The 19,373-nt window shown below is 39.3% G+C and overlaps 1 protein-coding gene across 20 annotated transcripts in view; it reads right to left on the bottom strand.

Annotated features, from left to right (window-relative positions):
- Nucleotides 1-19,373, bottom strand: part of Slc8a1 (solute carrier family 8 member A1) — a 368,033-nt gene that overhangs the window by 58,059 nt on the left and 290,601 nt on the right. For 3 of the 20 annotated variants that reach the window (XM_060363750.1, XM_060363746.1, XM_060363790.1), the window contains exons 3-7: nt 12,837-12,943; nt 9,525-9,545; nt 9,083-9,100; nt 5,484-5,552; nt 337-461 (exon numbers count right to left, since the gene is read on the bottom strand). In XM_060363750.1, coding sequence (XP_060219733.1) covers nt 337-461; nt 5,484-5,552; nt 9,083-9,100; nt 9,525-9,545; nt 12,837-12,943 — 340 coding nt within the window. Of the gene's footprint in view, nt 1-336; nt 462-5,483; nt 5,553-9,082; nt 9,101-9,524; nt 9,546-12,214; nt 12,319-12,836; nt 12,944-19,373 lie in introns of all 20 variants that reach the window. The other 17 variants (XM_060363756.1, XM_060363792.1, XM_060363814.1 and 14 more) reach the window with 7 other exon arrangements.

The raw sequence follows: 19,373 nt of genomic DNA, 5'->3' as shown, positions 1-19,373 counted from the left end.
TTCATTTCTGAAAGATTCATCGGGTTTTTCCAATGCGTAAGGATCTCCCTGAACCTACTTCTGTAGTCTCCTTTCAGATAATGCTCTCCCTTTTGAAGCAGTTCTGACTCTGTCAATCTGAGTGTCACCTGCTGGACCCTGGTTCTGATGTTCTTTACTGTACAGTTTCTTGGTTCTATGCCAACCCCACAATTTCAAATTGGATCTGACAGCTTTTAGCAAATGAGCCTGTATATGAAATCACATTTTTCACTCTCTCAGGAAGGCCCTTATAGGACACACTACACGGAACCACCTTGAGCAAGCTGCTGGGGTGGGCAGTGTCGGCAGACATACCTTGAACTCATAGGACTCTTCAATGATCACCTCCAGCTTGCTGTACTCTCCCAGGATGGGGCGCCCCATTTCTGCAATGCGCCTTTCCTCCTCCTCTTTATTGCTTATTTGCCTGTCGAAGTCATCTGGCAGAAGGAAGGCAAGGATGTGAGCAATGTGTTCCCCTACATTCACAAGCCCCAGGATCCCACTTTAAGAAAATTGGGGAGGAAGGATGCCCTAATGACCCACTAAAAGTCTCCGGGGTGAGGTAGTGAGGCTGGGGAGGAGAAAGGGACAGAGTTTGCAATGCCATAGTGAAGCAGCAGATGATTGAAATTTGGTACGGTCTACCTCATGTGAAAGCATGGATGGGGAAAGCCATGGTCAGGGAAAAACCCTGCTGCACATTGTCTGTGTTGAGGGAATCACCCAGCTGTTCTCTGTGGAGCTGGCCAGTTTGGCAGTCTGCACACATTTTTCCAGCACATGACCAAAGAGAAACACAATTAAAAGTCCTAAAGTAACCCTGAGGGATGTGAGACTTTAGCCCTTTCCTTTCTACTTTCAAGAGTCATCAGAAAATGCCTCAGGGCCAAAGAGACATGGAAGGAAAACTCTGATTTTAGTGTCACGCTTGTCAAGAGTCCCTGTCATAGGTTCAGCTCCCAAACATCCATCTTACATTTCCTTTAGATGGCTGGGCCCTAGGGCCTCCTCTCTGGCACAAAGATGAAATGTGCTAGGAAAGCCTTGACCAGTGTATGTTAAAGCAAACAGAAAGGGCGAGGGTGAGGCCTTTGGGGAGCTAATATTCACTATGTAAGCATGATTATTTCCAGAACCACCAAGTAGCTCTTATTCCACGAGAGGAGAGGGTGCTCAGAGAAGAGTCTATTAATGAGAGGGAAGCTCACAGTTGGTTCTGCCCACGTGGAGGTCACTGAGATAAGTCCCAGACTGTAAAGGCCAAGCCTATGTGAAGGCCAACTCTTGTCCTGTAATCACTTTTGTTCTTTTGTTCGAGCATGGCGGAAAAAGATAGGTTACTTCCTCTCCGAGTCAAATGAAGCACAAATATGCAGGGAGGCAATGGTGTTGCTATGGAAAAACCTCCACACCAAGGCTTTCGGCTCCAGGATATCTGGGCAATTGCCTGCAAGTGGAGTCTGCTGTCTGAGGAGTCATCCAGAGGGGGAAGGGCTTTTTGTTCAGGCTTCCCGACCTGGGTTTTGCATCTAGACATCAGCTTTAGTAGGGGTTTTTGCCTTCTACTTCCTGCAAAGGCCCACAGCTTCCCCTCTGCCACTGTAGGTGGCTCCACTTATTGATCTAGTGATTGTTTCAAGGAGAAATATTTGGCTAGCAGTCTACTTTGAGGACTGGGGTTAGGGGATAGATGTGCTGGAAGCCAAGCTAGCACCCGAGATGTCAGAAGTGATGGAGGCAAAAGCAGAATGCAGCTGTTGATGCATTCTTCAGCATGCACTCAATAGTGAATTCTAAAAGAATGCACTTTACATCCTCAGTGGCCTGTCATCCTACCAAATCAAAGCGAGATGAAAACGAGCTATTTGGTCTATTGAGAAGCTGTTGAACATGTGCAAAGAAGAGATAAAAGGAGATTAATTTTAACTGTAAATGTGGTAAGGGTTTTTATAAAAGGATTGGCAAGTTATAAACCAAAGGTTCTGTTTAGAGTCTCCAAGACTGTATTTCTGGAATCATGTGTGTTTAGTCAAGGGGGAAAATGGACACGTGTGAAGTCTGTTTACCCTGTGCTCAAATCAATTACAGTTTGGTTCTCACTGCTTTCTGATCTTCGGACCAATGATAATGTCCCTTGTGGTTCAGGTTGATTTTATTTGAGTCTTTGTCCAAATCTCTGACTTACACTGAATAAGAGCACTATTATCACTTACATATCTATTTGAAAAGCAGAGCCATAAGTGGGAGAATATTTATTGTGGCCATCATTTCTGTGATTTGCTTACAAATGGTAAGTGGCTTTGAATGGTACTCAGGGTAATTTAGTGGGAAACATATAGCAGTTAGGAAGGAAATGTGATGTGTTGGGATTGTTCAGGGGGACCTCTCACAGAGTGAAACTGATACAGGAATCAAAATAAACGCACATGGTAGGAAATGAAACTGGATCACCTCATGAGTGAAAAGGTGCACACACGCCCCGAAATTCTTCAGGCTTTCTGATAAGCAGCAAACGCAGTGTGAGGCACCTGGCTCACTGCTTCCTAACATTTGGCTTTCTGTCACTTAAAGTAGAGAAAGTACAATAGAGGTACACAACATTTCACTAGCCAGAATTTAATGACATTCTTTTCTGTGTGTGTATGTGTGTGTGTGTGTGTGTGTTTGTGTGTATAAAACTTATTGTGTACTTATGATAAGAGCCTACTAGGTTGTTTTGTTTTTGTTTTTGCTTTGTTTTAGTTAAGTAAATGACAAGGTAATTTTTTTTTTAAATCACAATACATACATTATATACTGGTTAGTATTCAGTCTTAACAAAATCTTACAAGAATGCTGAAATGTAGACATCTCATCTTAACAGGAAGGAATGTTAGGAACATTTTTTCTCTACCTCTCGCCATACTGCACAGGTTTACCCATCATGCAGTCACCTAGAAGTGTCCCCATCTGTTCACTTACTTATATGTAAGGCCCTTCTATGAAGCGAGATAGCAATGGACAACTGGGATTTAGTAAATATCACTCGGTTCCCTAGCGTTTATTGTGTGGTTGAGCATGAATGGCTTTATATGGCTTAATTATTATTTTAAATTATCTTTACATACAAATACTTGCTTGTAGACTTACAGAGATAGACTACGCCTTGACACTCTTTGGAATGTCCTTACTCATGTCTAGTACAATGTACGGAATGCCCAAAAATTACCCAATAAGTATTTGTTATGACATTCTCCAAGTTACTGTTAGCAATATTTTCATTTGTTCTTTGCTCTTTTTAAATAAAAGAACAATCCATTATTTAAACACATGTCATTGTCCTCTTAAAATATGTCAGCACAGGCATAGTCCTCCTCTTTCGTGACCTTGGGATGTCTTCTAGGAACTTCCGGTGTAGTGGGAAAGAGGCACAGGAATGAAAAACTAGCATTAGTTTGACAATAACTGAAGGACCAGGGTAGGAAAACCCTCCTCTGCCTACAGTAGTCAGGGAACCCTTCAGGGCAGGAGATTTATTTGAAACTATCTTTAAAGCATGTAGAAAGCTTGCCAGGTGAATATGATGGTGAAGATGGCCATGCGGGGTGCAGGTTAGTGGTCATAGTTCAGGGATGGCTACAGTGTCCTGAAAAGGACAGAGCTATTTTCATATGATGAATATTATGTACATTTAAGAGACATTTACAGTTGTGCATACTTGAGAGGTGACAAGTAGATAAAGCTTATGGCTGACATACAACCATCCTGATATATTAGCAGTTACAATGTACAGTTTTGATGGTGGCAAAGAAGGGAGTTGAGTCTTTTCTTTTTTTCTTTTTTTTTTTCCTTAAATCTTAGGTCTGTCTTTTATTTAATAGGGAAATGGTTTAACAGTATTTTTCCAGGATATTTGTTTCCTTTTCACTTTGAACAATGGATCAAAAGCAGATTATTTTATTGTAGCCAAGGTAACTTTATTTCCTTATGTATGCAGAGTGAAAGCACAGTGGAGCTTTGGTTCTATTACCTAGAGCAAAGTCTCTCTGTGTCCAATTCTGGGTCCTTCCGTCTTTTTATGTACATATATATGCTCTTAAAGCTCACCAATTTCATTGGTGATGTACTGTATAGAATATATAATGTCACAGGTTTGACCAACCCAAACAACTTAGAGATCCTGTGCATTACCAGCAACCATGGCTACAAGCCAGGGTTGAGAGAACACAGAGAAATCCTGGGATAAAATCACCTGAGTGGGGTCTGCAGAAGTTTGCAGCCTCCCTAATGCTGTGACCCTTTAATACAGTTCCTCATGTTGTGGTGATCTCCAAATATAAAATTATTTTGTTGCTACTTCATAACCACAATTTTGCTGCTTTTATGAATTGTGATGTAAGTATCTGATATGTAGGATATGGGTTGGGAACCACTGCTTTAGAGTATTTTTTATAAACAACAATAAAATCATTAGCTTTAGGTTCTAGAAATGATGAATTATGTAAAGCTACTTTTACTGCTTCCTGGTTGAAGCTGGATCTTGAAGCATGACCATGGTGATGAAGGGGTGAGAGGAGGAAATCCCTTTCAGAGGACAGTGCCACCCACATGTCTAGTTCAATACCCATGAAGCCAATGTCATGGGTGTTTTGTTTTTTAAATACCAATACCAATAAAAACTTAGAAAGTGGAGGAAAAGGCAGTGGTGGGAAAATCTCAGGATTTTTTTTTTTTTACATATTGTTCATAACTACGTGTACAAGTATATAAAAACATGTCACTTGACAATGTTTCAGCTTCCACAGGCCTCTCTGATTAGAACCCAGGAAGATTGCCATTTTTAGTTTCTTGAGGGATATTCTGAGAAATATCTGTAGTAGGAGTACAGGACTGTGATTATTTGGTGCAGGTATGGTTTGTGAGGATGAGGCAGAACCCACAGGATCAGGAAGAAGTACATCTATCACCAACGTAAGTGAAGGGCAGCAGTAGTGGCTAAAGGGGGAGGTACCCCCATCCAGGGCTACAGATTTGGTGCTAGGAGTTGGCTCAGAGCTGTGAACCCTCGGTAGAACTGTAAAAGCTGGTGTGATCCTTGAGTTGGCCTGTCAACACTACTTTGTTACCTCCTGTATCAGGAAAGGCCAGTCTGGTGGGAAATACAACCTGCTTTGTTTCTAAGAATTTTCATTATACTTAAGATCAAAGACTTACATATAAAAGATATATTTATAGGAAATCTGTAACATTGAAATCTGAGAGAGAGAAAGCATTGGATCAACCTTTTTTGTAGCTCCATACCGTCCCTCCATACCGCCTTCCATTTTTGATCACATGTGGCATCTTAGCTGTCAGAGAAGCAACTCACTAACCAGAAATATTTTAGAAGGCCCAGGGACTAATGTATATGACTCTACTGTCTGAAGACCCAAGGTATACCTGAAAACTGTGGTTTCCAAGGACCACAGTGAAATGAGTACCTGAAAGGCTGATTACTGTAGTGAGGGGCAGACGAACTCTGCCTTGAACCCTCCTGAAGACAGGGCGGCCTAGCAAAATGACAGGCAGAAAATCAGCAGGGTGGATCACATTGCTTTGGTGTCAGTGCCCTTGAAATTAGTAAGGTAAAAACAACAGCCAGACGCACACACTGCAAGTTATGTTTGTTAGTGTGGGCGGTTGTAGGGTACTCTCTGTAGGCCCCAAGGAGGAGTTCTGGTGCTCTATCCACAGTGGGGTAGAGATTACCAGCCACAAATGGGGACAGATGTTGCATAAGCCAAACTAAATAATGAATCAGTTTGGTGGACGTGCTAATGAACCTCTTTCGTCGGGGTAAGAGGCAGAATCAGTCCAGCAAAGTGACTGAAACCCAATCAATCCATTTACTGAGTCCAGAGGCACCAGAAAACAGAAAGCACTTGGTGGAATGATGTCTTTTAATTTTTGAAGCCTTTAGTGGCCCTTTTCTGTTTTGTCGCATATAGAATGCAAGTAGTATCTACTTCGTATATGTCACAAGTTTCTCTGAAGCTTGGGGAGTATACAAACCCTGAGAAGGTGCTCACTGCATTCATTTCCTGTACAGACTGGACAGTGTCATATATGCTTCCATGGAATAGAAAGACAAGTCATTGTCAGCCAGCTGGCTGCCAGGTCCACCTGCCGTTTTTGTTTTTGTTTGTTTGTTTTTTGTTTTCCTGTAAAGGTCTCCTGAGAATTATTAGACCTGAAACTCGGGTCCAGCTCTGTCACTTGTTTTCGTTTAAATGTGGACAAGAAATTTCGCCTCTGGGAGATGAGATTTTCTTGGTTGTAAAAATGAAACAAATGTGGAGGGAGGGGCTTCGTTCCCTAACACATACACTGGAGGGATGGACTGCTATCAAGTGTTAGGATTATCAAAGTTTGCCCCTTGTAAATAGACATGCACCGTAAGGCATGTCTATTTACAGGACCACAAAATGACCGCAAGAGCAGTATTAAAGAAGTTTATTGAATTCCATGGAGTTTTAGGGAAAATTGTAGCTGCATGTCTTAGAAGTATTAGGGGAATCAGATATTTAGGGGAATCAAATAAACCTCGTCAGATTTAGCCAGGATACTGAATTTTATTTAAAAATGAGTTATAATGTTATCATAAAAACAGAAGGTCAGAAGGGAATGAGACCATAGATTTAAATGCAGGCCTTTCTGTGAGACAAGAGCTAGGACCACAGTGAAGACTTGCAAACTTCGAAAGCACCTCCAGCACTTCCTGTCTGCTACTAATGAGATCTCTAAAAAGTGGTGCGAGGCTGTGGATCAAATGGATTTTTTAATTTCTGTATATCCTGTTTCCAAATTCAACATCCATGCTCATCTGTACGAGTTCATGTAAGAGCTGCAGGCTAACTGTAAAGGGCTATATTAATTCTTCTCTTCTTCCTTGTACCTCAAAGCCTTGACTTCAAAGCCTCAATGTAACTTCAAGGAAAAAAAAATCTTTGGACTTTATTTCTCCATTTTACTGTGCAGACCCAAGTTTTAGAAGTTTCTTAGAGGCATGAGTAGCAACTGAGTCCTGAGATTTGATTGAGGAGAAGGAGCCTATGAAGTTAGACAGTATCCAGATAAGTAACAATTAGGCCAATGTAGGAATTCCCAGAGAGTTCTGGAATAGTCTCCCATTAGAACCGTGGTGACTTCTATATTGAGAGATGTCAACAATGGAGAGACTTCTATTTTTGGTCAAATTTTCAGCCACAGGCAGGGCTCAGTGAACTACTCATATGGTAGAAGAAGCTTTTTGAGAAAGTGATTGTGTCATGTTGGATACAGGAATATGGGCAAAACAGAAAACACTGATATGAGGGCTATGGAAAACTTTATGGAAAAACTGTAAGAAAATAAAATGAGGATACTATTAACTGAGGTACTAAAAGGGAAGATAGCACACGTGATATAGAAAGAAAAATCTAGAAATAGAATTTTCATTTATGTAATGCAAGATCACCAAAGACATATGGGCACTCTTACTGAGGTACTCTAGACTGGATCTATTTAGTTAAAGTCTCACCAGGCAGCATAGGTTGGAAATAATAGGCATACAATATGCTATTTCAACTCTGCTTGACATGAGAAAGATATAATCCACCAAGCCGTGAAGGTTGAAATGCCAAATTTTTACCATCTTTAACTCCCTCAAGGGGAGCCGTTCTTCTTGACAGAATCAGAGTATTTCCAAGATGACATCAGTGATTTAAAATGTTGCAAAGGGGAAAGAAAAGATAACTTTAAAAATTATAAAATTATATATGTTCCTGTATTAAGATACATGAACAAGCTCCAGAGCAAGTTTTTTTTTTTTTTTTTTTTCTGACTTGAGAGAGGTGATTCAGATTCAGGGAATGTTGCAAGAAGACTACCCAGTTTAACATTTTAATTTTTTCTAATCTCTGGGTTTCTGAGAGTCTATGAGTCATGCTGTCATTCACTGCTGTGTCTGGAGGTGAGAAGGGGCAGCCGTCCATACAGGATTGCCATACCTGGAAAGTTCCATGTGGGGCAGAATCATTTTGGCACTCACTGCCCACGAGCTGATATCAACCCCAATGCCTCTCACAGTGTTTTCATTACTAGAGACTTTTGTAATATTTCTTTCTAAACATTTTTTCTGGCTCTCTGATTTCAAATTTTGGAGCTTGTATGATATACTGGATATTTGGAGGTATTTGCTTAACCTATTTCCAGAGGCCATCTAGGAAGTAGGTCACTAGAGACATTTTCAACCTGTAGCTGCTGACAAGTTCGGGCCATTTCTAGATATTCATTTTTCTTTCTGAATCTGCAGATAGAAAAGGTGAGATGAATAAGCAGGGTCAAAAGATGCTTCATTGAGGAATGAGGTAAAGGCTTCAAGCTTTCTCACTGGGATCGTGTATGTTTACATTGGACTTTGTAAGGCCCTTCATGTAGCAGAAATAATTCTTGTTACCATGCTGTTAGCACAAAAACCAAGCTTTAACAGATGGGTTTGAATTGTTGTCATGGGGTGAAAGTAAATGGCTGTTCAGTCCTCTTTTAATGTGATGTTATCTACGCCTAGGATCCCAGTGAACTGAGACAGTGAGGTTTGTGTGGCTGTCATAGCCACTGTCTTAGACCAGCTTCTCTTTCCTGCTCTGGAGCTCTGTCTAGCATCTGTCAGAGTATGTTGCCTATTCTCGGGGCTGCGTGGGCACCTGGACATTGGCCAGTATCAGAATGCAAACATTTAGAGGCTCCTCTTGTGGGTTTTCTTACAGATAGATACAACACACACAACTGTTGTTAATTTGTAAATTTGTTAATGTGTCAAATCAACAAGAAGATGGCGTGGGCCACAGTTAAATATTAATCCAGGTTACATTTGGTTTGGTATTTAGGTTATTTGGGCCAAAATAGGAACTTTTAAAAGAAGTTATCTTACCTGTCATGCATTTTTTTTTAATTAAAGACAAACAAAACAAGAAAAGATTTTTTAAAAGATGTAATATGTTGATGGTGACCAGTAAAAAATATATATAGTTAGGCAGTATTAGAGTTGAAAAATTCATACCTGTTCGTGTGAAGCTACCTAAAAAAAGAAAAAAAAAGAGAAAAGTCATAATTTAATTTACATTCCACATAGCAAGTATTAGTGCCATAAGATGTGTGACAGCCCACCTGAGTTATGAACACTTGCCAATTTATAATTAAGAAGAATGCAAAAAGGTCCAGTCATAACTGAACACATTATTTTAAGATTATGAAACTTAGGGTACGGCCAGTTCCTGTAGGTACCCAAGGAATCACCCACCCTTTAAAGCTTATGTACACTAAATTAAAAATATGATACGGATGATCTGGCCTCATCTAAAATGAGGCCAATAGCTTTAAATGAAAGTTTGGCCAATCCACAGATAAAGACTAAAAAATCATGAGTTACAGTATCGTCTCATAGAAATGGAAAACAGCTTTAAAAAAAAATGGAAAGGAAATGAAAGAAATGAAATGCTTACCAAACTCATTCAATAACAGGGCTGTGAAGAAAACAGATAGAGACAAACACAGAATGAGACCAGATGAATAATGAAAGAGGAATATTAGCAGAAAGAAATCCAAGCAGCTCTGACTAGAGTGGGGAAAACAATTGCTTATAAAAATTGGTGCACCCCAAGGGAATGTATTGTTGGAAAAGTTTCCAAATAAATGATCCCAATAAAAATCTTTGTATGTGATTAAAAAATCACCTTGTATGTATCTGTGTATCTTTTCTATGTATCTCGAAAGATATTTCTTCCACAGTTGTTGACAGATGGTGAATACAAAAATATACTGGAAATATTGAAGATGCTGATCTTTAACTCGGTTTGGGGGTGGCCTGCTTCAATTAACAGTGCCTGGAAGCTAATGAATCAAATGTATGAAAGTCTTTCAATGACTAAAGACCTCAGCTACACTCTATGGAAACAGGTAGAAGTCTCCAGACGAATTCCTTAGCCTGGCCTCCCAGAAGGAGATTTTGGCTCAAGTAAAGCTCTCTATGCATTGGAAGATATTTTGACTTCTCCAAGATTGCTTATGCTTTTTAAATTCTATAATCCTAAGAGCCCCTAAATCTGCATGTATTTGTGTGCCATTATCAGTAACTTCTATACATTAATAAGCTAACCAGAATGCTTCTAGTGGGTATATAATTCCACTGAAATAGACAGGGTGAGGGATGCAGGCCAATCTATAATGTAGCTTTTTAGATGATAGTCTTTAAATACAGTTGGGACCACAGCATTTTATTTTAATAAAAAAAATCAGCCAGGTTAAGTGGTTCAAATTAAAGACTTCCTTGATTGTCTGCAGGAATGTTACAGTCACTTGTTTTTAGCCTAGTTTTCCATGTAATGGCAGTGACATCAGAGGGAACCTAGAAAAACAGTCAGTCTTTTATTTATACTGAGAATAATTCGTTTGGCTGGTACAGAACAGAATGATGCTCTCAAGGAATTTTAATTTGCTTCTACCTGAGGACATATTTTACCAAACTGACAACCGAAAGAGCTGTATCCAAGACACTCTTCCTTGAGATAAAAAGACAGCTCTTTAGAGGAACACATTCAGATCTAAGAGCCTCTTCCAGGATGCTAATGAGCCATCTTTGATCCCATCTGGGTGAGACATAGTTTTTTGATGTCTCTTTTCATTCTGTTTACTGACTACGGGACTTATTAAATGAGTTGCATTAAATTGAGTCCCAAGTGTTCCTTTCTCCATCAGTCCTGTTGCCATTTTGTACTTAGGTTAGATACATTAGAAAAAAAATTTTTCAGATGGACTCTGAGGTCAGTGAGTTCTCAGAATGTGAGACTGCATTTCACCAAATGCCGTCTTCATAAGGGCTGGTCATATATATTGCATTTCTTGCCCTACATGTAAAAACTTAAACAAAACTTTTTTTCTTCCTTATTAAATAGCATATATTATAAAATAGGGATGAGTGGGAAGCGAATTGGCTTCTCTTTGCAAATATTTTCTAAAACTGTGAGAACCAACAAAGTCTAATGATTAAATTGTCTAACAAAAATGTCATTTAAAATAATTTAGTTACAAGGATATCACTGATCAATTGTTACTATTTTTATTAAAACTGTGTTAATTTCATAAGTATCAAACGATTTTGGAGAACGGGTAGGGTTAGTGTAAGTCAGGGTTAGGTATTTACAAGGGCCACATACTTCAGCTATAGAAAAATGAGCTCATACATATGACTGCAGTTTCATATGTATGCTACTTTGCTTGTTAAGAGTTTGTTTGGTTTAATGAGATAGGGTCTGTGTGTTAGCTCAGGCTGCTCTTGAACTTCCAGTCTTTCTGCTTTGACCTCCCAAGTACTTAAATCACAGTCATGAGCCATCATGTCTACCTTTATGGCTTCCTCTAAATTATGTATTTGATGACATGGGAAATATCATATTAAAATAAGTATATTAGCTTAATGACGGTGTGACTATAAAGGTTCCTTAATTGATTTTTTTTTTTAAAAAAGCTGGACAGATTGGCACACACCTTTCAGTACTTTGGAGGTAGAAGCAGGAGAATTGAGAGTCGTAGAACACCCTCAGCTATATAGTGAGTTTGGTTTGAAGCCAGGCTGAGTTACATTAAGACCCTGTCCCCCCCCCCAAAAAAAAAGGAAAGCAAAACCCTTTCCCAACCAGATTCTCTACAGAAGCCTAATTACTAATTACTGAGTTTCTTATATATTGCTATTAGATGCATGTGTTCGTCATCTACTGAAAGCCTAATTTGGTTTTGTTTTTCCTTCTACTTTCATTGAAAAGATATGTTAGGTTTTACCACTAGCATTTTACGGGTGAGTAAATTTTTGCAGCCATATCTTTAAATGTCTTTGAGGTAGTGAAGAGCAGAGCACATTCTCTTATATCATTATTTCTGGGTTTCAAAAACTTGTTCAGGAGTTGTTAATATTTAATAAATCTGGTTGCAATCAAGGTTAGTTGGTCCTTCCTAAAGAAAATAGGTGTTGCTTGGTGCACTCATTTGGGAAGGGAAATGATCCCGCTAAGCTTCAAATGCAATGGAGTTTAGTATTTGGAGGCCGAGGAAGAGCAGAGCATTAAGTGTGAGAGTAGGGAGACACGGAGAGGGAGAAGAGTACAATTTCTCGCTAGTATGTCTTTGTATACTCTCACACCTTTCATTCCTCTTCTTATCCATTTTGGTTCCTCAAGCACAAGGGAGAAACTGCACTCTTTCTCATATTCCTCACGGTCAAATATTCTAATGGTAATGATCTTCCTGTGGGGACACAAGACAAAGGCAAAACAAATGGTTGGAGTCACACGCTCATGCTCTAGATGTCCACCAAGCTGGATGTTATTGTGATGTTACGGAGGGAAAACTGGCAGCACATGATCCTCCGGGCATATGTAAAAGGGCATCTTGGATGCTCTCCACTGGTCCCCATTTGAGATTTCTTTGTTAAGGGATCCCTTTCATAAATCCTTCTGCTTCTTCCACAATTACAAAATTGGCTTAGAATTATGACACTGTATAGTGTCTGTGCCAATTTTCCCCAGCTATGGAGGCTTGATTGATTGTGCCGAAAATGAACCTTCAGACCTGCCTGGTGTACAGTGGCCGTAACTGGCTGAGGACGCTGCAGTTCTGGCCCACTGCCGCCAGGGTGAGAGCCATGCCCTGTTACATAGTGGAGGCATGTGTGCATTGTAAGTCATGTTCTGAAGAATGCAGGCATCCAGGGAGGCACAGGCCAGCAGAAGCTGTTGGCCTCGGCCCTGGAGCAGCTCTCCCACCTTTCTTCTCACTCATCTCCACCATGCGGGGCTCTCCAAGCTCAATGAAGAAGGTCTTGTTTTTCTCATACTCCTCATCATCAATTACCTTGACTGATATTACTTGGCTGAAATAGAGAAGAATAGAAATTGACGAACAGGGGAAGAGGCAAGCCAAGGAACATAGGCAAGAAGAAGCAAGGTCAGAGGTCACTGAAAACAGTGCCTTGCCCAGGGCCATAGGACTAACGTGGGCCAAGTACAGTTCTCAACACTGATAAGCTTATCATCATCAGAAAGAAAGGCAGAAAAGCAGACTCTCAGGAGAAGAGAAACAATATTTATTGACGTAGTTAACTCTTGTGTTGTCTTAGCTGAGCCCTGGATGCCGTTGTTTTAGGACAAATTAATAAAATGCAAAGAGCCGGTGAGCTCTCTCTGTGGGTGAAAGCACTTGACAAGCTGCCTAAACAACTGAGTGTCATCCATGGAAACCACCTGTCAGAAGGAGAGAACTGGCTTCAGCAAGTTCTCCTCTGACTGTCGCTCAAATGCCATGGCAGATACACCTCCACACATGTAAACACACACAGGCATACACACACACACACACACAACTACCCCCACATACACACATGAATAAAAGAAAGGAATAAGAATACAAAAAAATATTGAGAGAAATGGTATCCTAAGCGGTGGGTAATTTTCCCCTTCTCTGTGTTTTACTTATTTCCAGGCATAATATTTACAATTTTTGTAAATTGCACAATTTTTGTAAAATTGTAAATTTTTGTAAAATTGTACAATTTTTGTTGAGTTTACAATATTATGACATTATTTCTCCTCTCCTATTTCCTTTCTCTAAACTCTTTAATACACCTCTCAATGAATTTTTTTAAAAAATTTTAAAAATTAAAAAAAAAATTCATGGCCTCTTTTTTCATTAATTGTTGTGACATATATGTATTTATGTAATTACATATAATACATATTCCTAAATACAGAAAGACAACCACTCAATCTGTATAGTGCTACTTTCAAGTGTAAGTTTTCAGGTCTGATCATTTGGCACTGGATACCCACTTGGTGTGCTCCCAAGTGTAATATTTTTATCGTTACATTACTAAAACAATGTATGTGGAAAAGCATTACAGAAGAAAATAATAAGTCTCTTTCCTCCTTCTCTCCAATGATTTAGAATCTAACTTGTTAAATTTCTGTGGATTTTTCGTTTTTATCACAACAGAATGTTGTTCATGCTTTGCTTGCATTTCTGAAGATGGAAACTGTGTCCTCAGAACAGCTGTTTCAAATTGGGGGGGGGGGGCAGTGGAGGGGACCACTGCTGACGTCATGGTTTTCATCCTTTGAATTTCAGCTTAAATTAACTATGGCATTTGTACCACTTTTCAACTGCATGAATACATTGAGGGGTTTCACGGATAAGTCTTCCCGGCATTCAGCCTCCAGTGGTGTTTGTTCTGTGTTCCTATAGCTGTGAATGATCGATGGGTAGATAGGACAAGTGCAAATATTATGCAAATTTAAACTCCAGTGATGATACCAGACATAACTATTGATGGATCTGAAAATAGATCATTCTAATATTACCTTTCAACTAATAAAGTTTTAGTATGTTGTATATTACAATTTATTTACAGCCCCCTATATACAGATTTAACAAGATTTTTAAATATAACATCAACCGAGATAAAATCTGATTAAAATTTTGGAGCAATAGGTTTGCATAGTTTTTGTGACATGGAGATTTTTTTTTTTTTATTTAGGTGGTATTTTTCTGGGTCTTTTTAGTTCATTGATCAAATTTGGCAAGACTCACTTAATGGCAGGCTTTCGAATGAGCATTTATCATTTTATTTTAGCATGAAGAAAGGTTGAAGAAATCCTCTGAATTTTGCAGACCCTAGTTCCAAATATTCCTTTCTATGCTCAGCATTGTAAAAGTGATTGGTTTTGGGCTTTGGAGCCTCATATTGCCCATATTTAACCAAGCTAAAGAACATGCATGATGCTGACACCCCAGTGTCTCATTCCTGAGAAGCTAGGGCTCATGCAAGCACCTTTTCTTTGTGATCAGTTAGACATGACTAATGTAACAATCATTTCTTTCAGAGAAGATATTTCTAAAACTATCAAGAGTATGACGAAGACCAACTATATGTCAGTTAGTTATACAAACAGCTGCTGTCTAATTGTGTGTGTGTGTGTATTAAAATCAGATGACCTAACCTGACATATTTAGTTGTTAATTAACATCTGAAAAATCCAAAATACTACAAGAAGCCCAAGAGGACCTCTATGAAGGATCCTTGGAAGTGCATGTTTTATTTAAAAAATAGAAAGTATCTGCTATTTTAAGTTAGCTCAAACTTACCATTCAAAATTTGACCAAAAGTCTCTCTCTCTCTCTCTCTCTCTTTTTTGTTGTTAAGAAAATGTATGCTCTTCGAGTATTAATTTCTCCTTTATATTCTTGCAGTCTTAAAACTGTGGTTGCACATCTGTTCTGAATCAAGCAGTGTCATGTAAACAATCAAGGAAATGTGACAAAGACTGAAAGTGCCATGCCAGTCACTGTCCTTAGGACAGATGGCTCAACATTCATTGTGAAGGCCCTTCCTGGTAGAGAATATCAAACTGGAATGCTCCTATGATAACAAGTCATGTTGAAATGTTCTTGCTTTTCAGTATATAACAGATATAACAGTCCCACTTCACAGCTCATCACAGATACTGTTGGACTAAAGAAGTAAAGAAAACCTGGTTCATACGGTTGGGAGTAGACTTTCTAGTGAGTTGGTGTGAAGGAAAGGTACTAAATTTATGCTCAAGGGACAATATCCCAACGTATTCATTAACCCAAATCACCCACTGACAGATTATTTCTTATCACTGCACAATGACATTGTTGTCCCTCTGTCATTGTGTGCTAGTTAGCCTTAATTGTCAGTTTGATACAGCCTAGAACCACCTGAGAAGAGAGCTTCTATGGTAGAATCACCACAACAGGCTGGACTGTGGGGGGTTATCCTGATTGTCAGATGAGGTGGAAAGACCCGTCTCCAACATGGATGGCACCATGTCATGGGCTGGGTACTAAACTATGTAACAGAAGTGAAATCCAGCTGAAAGCAAGCAAGCAGGAAGTCTGGGTGCATTTGTTTCTTTCTGTTCCTGGCTGTGCGTATGATATGACTAGGTGCTTAAATCCCTGCCTTGACTTCCATGCTATATGAAGCTGTAGCTTGGAATTCTAAAGTAAAACAAACCTTTCCTCCCTTATATTGGTTTTAGTCAGGGTACTTTATCACAGGGGCAAAAATGAATCTAGAACTGGTTGTAATAAATTTATTTTCTACACCCCCCAAATAGTTATAATATCCCATAAAACTTGATTTTAGTTAAAAGAAGCATCTGCAACTTAATATTGGAGCATCACTACTCGCCAGGATCAGAATTCTTTAGAAATATTTCAGAATCTGGTAATTGTGATATGAAAACAAAACAAATAAAAATGAAAGATGATGAAGAACCATATCCATAATTCCTATGAAGACACCTAGAATAGATAGCATTTACATAACAGCATATCATTTTAAAATCATTAGAAACAGAATCAATAATGCCCTTGGCAAGAGAAGCCATTAAATTATATATTGATTCAGCTTCTCTAGTACAGTAAAGCTATTAATAGGGAATGTGATTATTAAAGAGCATTTTAGTCCATCTAAAGCAGCAGGATGAAGTCAGCCCTGAGTTAATTCTCTAATTCAAGACAGACAAAGTCAGAAGATACTGTTTGCTATGTTTGCCTTTCACTTGAAAAGAGAATGGTAGTGATGGTGAAATTATCCAGTGTGACTTTCAGGGGGAAATGTCATGAGAAACATGCAACTCAACTGTCTTTTCTGAGTTTCTGAATATCAACGGTTGCAGACCAAGCTGCGTATCCAGACACCACAGAGCAGGCCGCTTGGGCTGGAGGTGGTGTGGTGACAATTGCAGCTAGACAATCTAGAGGGTCCCTGGAGCATTTGCCTTCTGGGCATCAGCAGTCTGCCCCATTGCCACACCAAAACCTTATCATAGGAACTCTACCTCACCACCATCATAGATTCATACTGGTCTTTCTGCTTTGTTTACCAATAGGAGGCTTTTGGGTAAGTGCCATTTCTTTCAATCAACAGCTTGATGAAATCAACTCTAAAAGAGTTGGGTAAACATAGTCCTTTGAGCAAACACAAGTCATACATTATTGCATGGATGAGGACTTAATAGAAAAACAAGTACCTTGCTATTTCCAGCAACTGTGATTATAATAAAGACAGCAAGGAGAACTCACTCTTTTCCATTCTGAACTACATTCTAGAAAATTGCATATTCAGTTGAAAATCTTATGATAACAAAATATTTCTCAACGGGGCCACCATGCTTATCGATGCTATTTTTCATTTTACTTCTAAAGATCACATTAAGAATGATGTTATTTAGGAGAAAAATACAGATCATTCTTTCTGATCTAGGCCATTCCTTTCTTGTGCTCCCACCAAAGCAATATCTATATTCTCCTTAGTCCCTCTTCCCTGAGGGGTTTCAAAGGACTCAACCCCTTCAAACAGACTACTAAAGAGTCAGGTGGTGAATCACTGATGAAGGAAAGAAAGTCTTGGCTTTATTAGTGGTGGCTGGAACAGAAAATCTCTTCAAAGTATACCTTAAGTTTTAAGCCAGAATGATGCTGTCTCTCTCCTCCTCCTCCTCCTCCTCCTCCTCCTCCTCCTCCTCCTCCTCCTCCTCCTCCTCCTCCTCCTCCTCCCCCCCCCTCCTCCCCCTCCTCCTCCTCCTCCTCCTCCTCCTCCTTCTCCTCCTCCTCCTTTTTGAAAAACAATTTAAATGTAACTTTGTCTTTCTATGGTTTTGCTTTCCTAGATCTGCCCTTGCTGTTAGAAGAAGATGACGAGAATGAGCTGGGGAGTTGGAGAGAACTCTTTTCCAGATTCTCACACTGAAGGTTTCAGTGAGAAAATTACAGATTTAGATGCTTCCATAGCTTTTATTTGTTGTTGAGATTTACTGCTGTTTGAGGCATATTCTGAGGTCAGTAGAACGGGGCACTTTCTATTTCTTAATTCATAGATCTTCCTGATGTCCCTAAAAATAATTCTTATTATCTACAAGTTACAGAGTAAATGAGACTCAAAGAAGTTAGTGGCGTCTAATTTTACCTATTTATTTCCTGAACTTGCTTCAAGGACCAGCACCTTTGAATTATTTGACTCACTGAAAACCACTATGTCCCATATTTAACTATTTGGTATATTTGTAACCATATTAAATGATTGAAATCATTGCTTTAGAATAATATGAAGACTTATTATTTCAGTTTTCCATTAATAAGACTTCTTGTATGAACAGGATAGAATTTTGTTTTTACTTTTTTGAAAGTAATGCATTACACAGTATAGTCTATGATGGCTGTTTTGCAAAGTTACATCTTCAAAGAGATACAGGTTTAACTGGGAAAATGTCATATAAACACACAGGGCTTCACTAAAACTGTGGACTGAGTCGCCAGACATTAAACTCAGCCTCATTTGGTGTTGCCTGATAAAAATCGATAATTTCAGGTCCACCCCTGATCACCAAAATTAGGATCTACAGATACCATTTCTAGATGATTCTTACGCATTGTGAAGTTTAGGAAGCTTTGACATAAGAGACAAATGGACTCTTCAATTGGATAGTAAATTAAGAGGTTTGTGGAAGCTGGCTCTGTTACAGATCTTCCTGCCTGTCAGAATCACCATGGGGCATCATGAACTATCAATCTCTGGTTTTCCTCAAGGTAGTCAAAAGGAACTCTTCGGGTGTGGAGATCCAGTACAAAGACAGTTTTTAAAGATGTTTCAGATGATTCTAATATTTTCAAACAGGGCTGGTAACTGGCTAATGGCCAGCTTGAATGGGTGTCCTGGTATCTAAAAGACTGCATCAGAGAAAGTGGGTATTGAAATCACCTACCATTATTGGCCTAGTATTAGTTGTGTTTTTAATTTAAAGTAATACACTTTTTATGAAATTAGGTACATATAGAATGGATGGAATTGTGAGAAATTCAGTCTAAATGGAACTTAATATCTAATGAACAATCTCTGTTGAAATTCAACACAGGGGGAGTGTGGTTTGTATTTCTCTGAATTCTAGAGAAGAGAAACTGTGGGCAGGGGCATTTCTCAGACAAGCTTGAGACCCACAACAGGGTAGGCTCCAGGGAGGATATGGGGGTGACTCTAGCTGGGACCACTGGTAGTGGGGGTCATGGATACTGAAAAGGCCACCCTCTAACTAGACAGAACTTCTAGTGGAGGGAGGTGGGATGCCAACCAACCCACAAAAGGAAAAACTTTGACCCAAAATTTACCCCGCCTACAAGATGTGGAGGGATAAAGATAGAGCAAAGATGGAGGGAATGTCCAACCAATACCTGGCCTAATCTGAGACCCACCCCATGGGAGAGAGCCAGTCTCTGACACTAAC

The sequence above is a fragment of the Meriones unguiculatus genome, chromosome 1 (assembly GCF_030254825.1).
Source record: "Meriones unguiculatus strain TT.TT164.6M chromosome 1, Bangor_MerUng_6.1, whole genome shotgun sequence".
NCBI lineage: Eukaryota > Metazoa > Chordata > Mammalia > Rodentia > Muridae > Meriones > Meriones unguiculatus.
The sequence above is the reverse complement of the archived record's forward strand: the minus strand, read 5'-3'. Positions and strand labels throughout refer to the sequence as shown.